This window comes from Antennarius striatus, chromosome 6, assembly GCF_040054535.1.
Source record: "Antennarius striatus isolate MH-2024 chromosome 6, ASM4005453v1, whole genome shotgun sequence".
NCBI classification, from domain to species: domain Eukaryota; kingdom Metazoa; phylum Chordata; class Actinopteri; order Lophiiformes; family Antennariidae; genus Antennarius; species Antennarius striatus.
In genome coordinates, this window is record NC_090781.1 from 9,771,293 (window position 1) to 9,780,732 (window position 9,440).

Sequence of the window (9,440 nt, forward strand, 5' to 3'; positions counted from 1 at the left end):
TCCAGCACATCATCCAGCTAGATTGTCCCAGAAGGCTGTGTAGAACTCCACTGTCATACCATCAATGCCAGGAGACCCACTGTCCCTGCAGTGTGGAGTTCCTCCAACGGTCAAGCTGTGAGTTCATCTCCATAGAGATTTGAGACAGCTCTGCACAGAACTCCTCCAACAGTAGCTGGTCCTCCACGTACTCACTGCTGTACAAGAGTGAATAAAAACCCACTGCTCACCTTCTAATCTGTCCAGGATCAGTCAGCTCCTGCCCCGTGTCAGACAGCAGGGAGTGGATCACATTGGTCTGTCCATGCATGTTCTCCAGGCCGAAGAAGAAGCTAGAGGGAGCATCCATCTCTACGATGTTCTGAACCCTGGATCGGACCAGTGCACCCTGTACTTTAGTATCTAATAGGTTGGCTAAAGTCATTTTTTTGGACTGAGGATTTCAATATACCTCTGATTTCCTGTGGAAGTGCTTGTCTCCGCAATTAACTCGACGATCTCAGCCTCCAGGTCTTTCATGGATTTGCAGCTGTCACGTGTAACATTGAGAGTATACTGCGGACATAGGAGTTTTATCTCCATTTCGCCATAGTCCCACCACTACCTAAGAGAAGTAAAATCAGCTTTCCTAAGTTAAAAATTGCTCCAAAAATAACATAAAACTTCACTAAAGCCTCTGTTTAAAGCTAAAACTGAATTAAAATGCCAGTATGCACTCCTAGGTAAATTATTTTTTATCACAACGTGACATAAAAACAAAGGATGATCAATACAAACAGCTGACATTATTTTAAAATCCCTAAAAACATTGAAATGGTGTGTAAAACAATGAAGTCGATCCAGCCTGGCTAAAGATACCCTGCCCTTTGCCAAGTGAAACCAAGTATACTGTCTGCAGTCTGCATGCATCCTCCTCCACACATCCACCAGGCCATGAGAAAAGACTAGCTGTTTCAGAATGTGTTGGGACGCTGGGTGAGGCTTTGCATGATTACGGTCTAAAACCCCGTCCTCAGTACAGTTAAAATCCCCACCCATAAAAAATCCTCCGAGCCACAGCAATCCAGTCTAGCTTGTATTTTTTCTGGAAAGCTCTTCTTCTCTGCACCATTTGTTGGAGCATGGATATTCATAAAAACCAAGGTGCGGTGCTCAAAATGTGCCTTTGCTAAAAGACCCCTTCCCTTTACGTATGGGGATTGGTCAGCTTGGGGGGGGGGGTCAGAGGGGCAAGGGGTGCAGAGAGGGAGTTGAGAGCTATGCCCCATTAAAACAGAGCATTAAGGGGCACAGGAGAATTTATTGATTGACGTTGAGGACCACAGATCACTTTGGGGCAAGACATTTCAAATAGTGTAGTTGGACATCTGGCAGCTAAATGACATGAATTTAAAAAAGCATAATATGGGATCTTTATTTTAAATCATTTTATCAGTAGCAATTGTCATATCCAAAATGACATTGCAGTTAAAAGCAGACATGACAAAATGAGCACCAACCCCTCCCCTTGTAATGCCCCTGTTTTGGCAAAACATTTCAACATCCGTTTTTGAAAACATCCATTTTCAGTTTTTTGAGAGCGCATGCCAAAGTGAAGATTAGATGATGTAAAGCCCGGAGATAGAAAGAGCATAGTACTAATTTTTATTAATAGTAGGAAAATGCAAGATCTCTGTAGGTGCACAAGGCCAATACAGGTGGACATTTGTGAATCCAAAAAACAGAATATTTTTGAGAGAAGTTGAAAGTATGCGGGAAGTACAGTGGCACAGTGGTTACGCTGCCACCTCACAAAAAGAGGGTTCCAGACTCAATCCTGTTCTTCGCAGAGTTTCTATGTTCTCTTCATGTCTGCATGGGTGTTAAAAATGGAAAATATAAACACCCATGCACTGAGCACTGAAACATAAACTTTGTTTGAGCTAAAGGTTTGAACAATTTCTAAAATTTGTCGCAATTTCTGTCATTTTTGCAAGAAACAGATTCAGAGCCGACATTCCTGATTAAACAGGGGAGCGTTGGCTGAGTCGAAAGATTCTCAATAGAGTTTTTGAGCTGCACAGGGAAATTTGTCAGTCTATGGACAGTAAAGGGAAAGACTCCTCTGTCTTGCAGAATGAGAAGTAAAAATATGAGTTGGCGTTTTTGGCTGGCACATCAGCTCATCTGAAAGTCTTGAACCTTCAGCTCCAGGGACGCAACCACATGACCACTGAAATTTATGATGCAGTGAAAGCATTTGAAGTTAAGCTGCTCTTATAGGAGACACAAATGCACCAGTGCAACTTGCCTCACTTTCCCTGACGCATGGTGATACTGAACCAAGTTGGTGCAACGATTTTGTGTAATGCACTTTGTTGATACAGTGAGCACAATGCTCACTGAGTTCTCACGGCACTTTGCAGACTTTCAAGAACAAAAAGGAAATTTGACCTGGTTTGCAACCCATTTGCTGTCAATGGAAACTGCATATGAACAGCTTCAGATGGAGCTGATAGGACTTCAGTGTAATTAGACACTAAAGACAAAGTATGACACTGTAGGCCCCACAGTTTATCCACTCAATTCCTGAAGCAATGCCTCAGCTCTATCTCCATGCAGCTCGGATCTTGTGCATGTTTGGTACCACATACCTGTGTGAGAAGCTGTTCACAGTGATGAAGATGAACAACACAGCACACAGGAGTTGTCTCACTGATGAACGCCTGCAGTCCATCCACAAAACGGAACCATGGACCAAACGAAATTGAACTTGTTGCCAAGAAGAGCTGCAGTCCAGCTATGATAAAACAACTGAAGTGCAAAGAAGACTGAATGTTTTGATTCTTTATTTCACTTTTGTTGAAAAGCATAATTTTAATTTGATTTTATTAAGATATTTATTAATTTCTCATGTTTCTTGCAGCATGTTCATAGTTATAACTTTATTAGAGATGTTTTACAGCAAAGTATTTTAAGTTATATAACGTTTAAGTTAATTTATTGTGAATTAATATTCCTGTTTTTTTAAATTTCTATTCATGTTCAAAAAAATGTACTTTTAGTGTGTTCACTAAATGGGTATCTGTTTGATTTGCTGTAGGACCCAAATGCGCAGACGTCAGGTAAAAGGAAAAAAGAGATTTATTTGACAACAAATGTGATGAGATGATGGAGATGATCAGGCTGAGCAGGTGGATCGGCAGGAAGGTCTGGACATTGGTGATTAGCAACAGGAGAGAGAGAGAGAGAGAGAGAGAGAGAGAGAGAGAGAGAGAGAGAGAGAGAGAGAGAGAGAGAGAGAGAAGCAGCTGCAAATCCTGACAGTATCATGTTCCACCCTTGACCTAGAGTGCGCTTTGAGTTTTGGCCCCCGGTGCAAATGAGTTTGAAACCCCTTCTCTCGCTAATATGATTCTCAAAGGGTTTCTTTTATAACTAATGCAATTATTAACTCCAACACCGAATACTTTGACAGCATCGCTCATCAACAAAAACTACACATATATACTAATATGTCAAAAATAACAATGCAAACAGGAAGATAGTTGATGTGTACCAGATTTTTATGCATCTGTTGCCACAAGATGATTTATTACCTCATACAGCTACGCACATGAAGAACAAACATATATATTCAATTGATACAGACGTTGACGCAGAGCCAAGGAAAGTTACACGAGTGTTTGCTCACATTAGATACAAAGAATTATCTGGCCATCAAGTGTTTCTTAGTGTTTCTCTCAGGTCTCAATAGAATGATGAAACATTTTGGAGCAAAAATGCAGAGCAGTAAACCATAGCTAGAAGCCAGGATTGCAAATATTTCAACAGCAACGACATACTTCCCTGGAGAGCTAATGTAAGCAGGGACAAAGGTCACCCAGACAGCACAGAATATCAACATGCTAAAAGTGATCAGTTTGGCCTCATTGAAGTTGTCAGGTAGTTTCCTTGCAAGAAAGGCCAAAAAAAGGCAAGTACAGGCCAGCAAGCCAATGTAGCCAAGGACCACAAAAAAACCCACCACAGAGGCCATAGCACACTTCAAGGTGACCTTTGACCCTTGGAAACCCAGATCACGTCCAGGCACTGGTGGGCTGAGGGACAGCCATACAGTGCAGATGATAACCTGAAGAAATTAACAGATTTAAATTTTAACTTTGAATCAATTAATATTGATTGTTGTTCAAACTATATTTAGAATGAAAGTACTGTAATAAAACTTAAGATAAAATTTAAATGAATTGTTTTCATACCTGTATAGACGTAAAGAGGCAGATACTTCCTCTCTGTACACCTGGACCAAACCACTTCATCAGTGCTCCAGCACCAGGCCGAGCTGAGCGGAAAACAGCAAGAACAACTAGTGTTTTGACAAGGAGACAGGAAACACAAAGGACAAAGCTGATCCCAAAAGCTGCCTGCTGAAAACGACAAGACCAGACTGATGGACGACCAATGAACACCAATGAGCACAAGAAGCAGAGCTTCAGTGAAAGAAGAAGCAAAAAGCTCAGTTCTGAATTGTTGGCTCGAACCTGTGAATCAGATTAAAAAACAAGATTTGCACATTTAAAGCATTTAATTATTTTGGAGGATATACTGAACAAGAAAAAAAAAAAGTACAAAATAATCTCTCGTGTACTCCATGTGTATACCATAGGTGTCTGACGATAGTAAAGAAACACCACAAACACAGCTGTTGTCACTACAGCTCCAGACACAGCAGCTGTAGTCAGAGTAATGCCCAAAGTTTCATTAAAGGAGAGAAAGTCCAGCTGACGAGGGATACAGGCAGTTTGGTCAAAATTGGACCAGAACTCAGCAGGACAACGCTCACAGTGAAGGGAACCTGGAAAAGTTAAGCGCAGGACAGGTAAAGAAAATTAAACACAAACAAGAACAAAATTATGAGTTTGTTCTGTTTTATGGAGTTATTTTCTCACTGGAATTGTTGCTAATTTCTCCTTTAGCACATGGAATACAGTCATAGCAGCATAGAGGTTCTCCTTTCCTGTTGGCGCTCCTGGTACCTGGGGGGCAGCTCTCACTACATATTGAAACTGGTACCTGAACAAATAGTCAATTAATGTTGTTGGGGATTGATTCTTTAAAATTAACCTTCAGATTACTGGTGATCTATTTACCTGATTGGATCCAGTGCTCCACTGAATTGCTGATTCATCGATGTCAAGATCTAACCCATCCACAAGACCAATCAAAATAAGATTAAGATGCCCTTTAGAGTCCATCTGCCAGTTGACAAGGTCATACTTTGCCGGAATGTCAGATCCTTGGAAGTAAAACATATCTCCTTGTGGTGTAGTGACATTCACTCGGTTCAAGTGCTGCAACAACTGAAAACATCATATTTTCAGAAGATATGTCTGAATAAAACTATTTTATATGTATACAGTCTATAAAATATCAAGTATGTCATTGTATATCATCAAAACTTTTGGAAGCATCACTCTCACTGATAACATGACCCACTAACATTACTATTGACCTCTATGGGTGTGATGTATTTTGGAGAGGAGCAAGTAGAGCTGTTTGTTCCAGAAGGCTGGTCTATACCAGGGCAGGAGAGAAGGCTGTGAAAGGCATGGGCTGCAGCATAAACAGCAAGGTAGACATTAAATGCGATCCTTAGATGAGAGGTGTCAGTAAATGGATGCTGCACTCCTTTCAAAGACTCTGACCCACTGCAAGGTGGTAGATTTTTCTGAATTGAACTTTTGGCTTCAGATGAAATTGACATGTTTGACAGAAATGAAATGCATCCAAACTCATTTTCCCAGAATTCTCTTAAGAATTCATCATCTGGTCGATGAAGTGGGTGCAAACCTCTGAGATAATTTTCAAATCCATATATTGTTGAACTTTTAATGGCAACACCAACAACACCATTTGCAACTTGAGAGATAGAAAGATCTTTCAGTAGATCATTACTTGTGCTCCAAGACTCACTGGCCAGAAATTGTCTGTCAGTCACCTACAGTAAGACAAACAAATTAAAGTATGTACAATTAAAGCTTTGTGTGTGTGTGTGTGTGTGTGTGTGTGTGTGTGTGTGTGTGTGTGTGTGTGTGTGTGTGTGTGTGTGTGTGTGTGTGTGTGTGTATGTTTTGATTCCAGCAGGATACTCACATTTCTTTTAGACAGCTCCAGAAACACATCCCTGATTAATGTATACCAGCAAAAAATGATAATCACCCTGGCAGTGGAAACTTGAATTGTGCTCGCTGCACGTCTGGCATCACGCTTTATATTTTCTCTGTTAAGAGTCTCAATGAATTCCAAGCAAATACTTTTCCCCTGAATCTCCTCCTGAAACACCTGAAATTAAAAATAAATTAATAAAATAAAATAAAATTCATATCTATGTTTTTGTGTCCCAGATAAGTGATATTTTGTTTTTTTGTAATTTAGATCTTAAAAAAAAAACATTAACCTGTATTGCCAAGTGACCATAATCACTGTTATCAATTACTGCTCCTATCCAAGTCCAGTTGTAGTGAATGACCAGTTGTGCCATGACTCTGGCCTGGTAAATATCACTGGGAATTGTTCTGAAGAAATTTGGGAATTTTGATCTGTCACTGAGACATGGACAGGAAGCCAAATAACTTATCTGAGGGAAAAATTAAGAATTAACATTTGGACACTGCTTAACAGAATATGTACCATTCAATTCTTTTTTTTAAAATATCACATCAATTGCTCCAAAAACCAGACATTTACTTCATGAAGAACTACAACTCACAATAGGCACAGAAACAGGCCCGAAGGTCCTGGACAGTATCATGCTTGACGTAGATGTTGCACCACCAATCAGCAAAGAAATGGGCTGATGACCTGTTGATAGCAACAGAGAATATTTGATACAGCAAACATATAGTTAGTTCCTCTTATAGATATATAATACATTTTGACTTTTAATTTCATTTAATTGAAGCAGAGATTATTCACATGTGACAAGTCATACCAACTCTCTCTTCAGAAGCAGTTTGTAAGCTGCAGCTTTGTGAGTCTCCTCCAACCAGTGATAGCGCACCTTGAAGAGACCAAGGATACTGGCCACAACTATCAAATATTCGGTAGCCCAGCTTCACCCCCGGCATTAGGGTGCTGTTGCGATTGATTTGTTCCACAGCAAATGTCATAGCATATGTGCTTTGTAATCCAATCAGATCAAAACTGTAGAGAATAAAACATATCGGTGATGAGTGAACAGAAACAGAAAAAAAATAAGTAAATAAATAAATATATACATAATTCATACACACATACATACATACATACATACATACATACATACATACATACATACATACATACATACATACATACATACATACATACATACATAGAAACATAAATATTGTCCACTATTATCAAATTATGATTATCTCACAAATTGTTAATCTGAGATATACACTTTGTAACATTGACATCTTTTGATGAAAAACTTAAGTTCTATAAACCTGTCAGAACCTAAGATACTCAACACAGAATTTCATTAGATTGAAACAAAAACACATGAACATGACAAATGCATAAGAATAAATACATTGTCCTATTACTGTATAAATAAGACAATTTCCATATATTTAATAGCAACAAATGATTAGATTTACCCTGTGCAAGGCTCATAAAGTGGCAGCTTGGTTAAGCTTTGGTCTAAAGCAGGATGTGTGAAATGCAAATGGAAAAGTCCACCGATAATCACATCTCCATCCTGGGAAAGACTGCTGTTGCTCCATGTACCCGACTGGGAGCATAATAATGACTGAACAACCCTCAGACCTATTTGATTACTTTGGTCACCAAGAAGAAGAACAAGAAGGGAAACAAAGTGCCACCGAGCCAGAAACCAGAGGAATGATGGCAGGTTCTCTACTGGATAATGATCACAGAATAATGTTAGTTTGTTGCATTAATGAAAAAAGAATAAGTATTAATGACAGCTTGAGACAGCTTCAGTTTCAGAAACACGATGTTTCATCAGACTTGACAATGGATTACATGATTTTAAACAAAACTGTCAGATTCTCCATTTCACAGCATTCAACAGATCCCTTTATCACATATGCATGTAACCATTAAATTCAAACAGAAGATAGTCGTCTCCTCATAGTTACCTGCAAAAAGTAAATATACTATTAAGTGAATCATATTTCATTTGCGTATGCAGCTCTTATCACACGACAAATTACAGAATCTGGAAATTGTATCTTCACACATACTGTCTGCCTTCTTTGCCCAACTGAAGCGTTGTTCTTATTTTTATATTAGGTGCCAAGTGTTTTGCAAGCAAGAGACAGTGATCACACCTGCAGCACATGTGCCAAACTTATTTCTCTCTGGAGTGTTGGCAGGGGGGGGGGGGCTATTCAGTACAACTGAGAGATTTGTGTGTATGACTCTTATGAGTGATGGATATGTGTAAAGTATGTATCCTATTAATAAATGTTGCATGTTGTCATTCAAATTAAGTCACTTTTGCTTAGCAAGTTGGCTGGTCCTCTAAATGCTGTGATTGCTCATCTTATTATGGTGCTTTCCCTTCTCCCTAGGTAGAAGTTTGCCACTATTGTCAGCGCCTACACCCCAACAGTAAAGTACCCAGATGACTCGAATGACAAGTTTTCTGAAGACCTGTACCCTGTGAGGAGAAGTATTTTTCATGCAATAAAGACGTGTAGTTATTGTGCTTTTCTCAAGGTAAAGAGAATGTCATTCAAGGTTGCAAAAAAATCGGATGTTGATCTTTGAACCACATCAAGGCTGTACTGTATTTATTTTCCAGCACAACTCTTCCACATCATGTCAGCTGAGGATGATTCCCTGTACATTCAGTGAACAGTCTGTCAAAGAAACTATAATTAAGCCACAGATGTACCTTTGCAGTGGTGCTGCTCCTGAAATATCCCACTATCTTCCTGGACACGCTTCTTCACCTCTTTTCCACACTCTCCATTGCTCTGGACTGTTGACCCTAAGTACTTAAAATCCTCCACCTTCTTGATCTCTTCTCCCTGTAACCTCACTCTTCCACTTGGGTCCCTCCCATTCACACACATGTACTCTGTTTTACTGTGGCTAACCTCCATTCCTCTCCTTTCCAGGACAAACCTCCACCTCTCTAGCTTCTCCTCCACCTGTTCCCTGCTCTCACTGCAGATCACAATGTCATCTGCAAACATCATAGTCCATGGAGATTCCTGTCTGACCTCATCTGTCAGCCTGTCCATCACCATAGCGAACAAGAAGGGTCTCAGAGCTGATCCTTGATGCAGTCCCACCTCCACCTTGAACTCCTCTGTCACACCTACAGCTCACCTCACCACTGTCTTACAGTCCTCATACATGTCCTGTACAGCTCTAAGATACTTCACCGCCACTCCAGACTTCTTCATACAATACCACAGTTCCTCTCTGGGCACCCTGTCCAT

The 9,440-nt window shown here is 39.9% G+C and overlaps 1 protein-coding gene across 1 annotated transcript; it reads right to left on the reverse strand.

The window, feature by feature from the left end:
- Positions 1-3,688: 3,688 nt before the first annotated feature.
- On the reverse strand, positions 3,689-9,440 carry LOC137596174 (extracellular calcium-sensing receptor-like). Its single transcript, XM_068316488.1, has 12 exons — positions 9,328-9,440; positions 7,040-7,182; positions 6,749-6,840; positions 6,437-6,616; positions 6,133-6,321; positions 5,751-5,977; positions 5,492-5,687; positions 5,130-5,339; positions 4,929-5,052; positions 4,641-4,834; positions 4,239-4,520; positions 3,689-4,111 (listed from the first exon to the last, which is right to left on the reverse strand). The coding sequence occupies exons 1-12, from the start codon at positions 9,438-9,440 to the stop codon at positions 3,689-3,691; spliced, it is 2,373 nt and encodes a 790-aa protein (XP_068172589.1).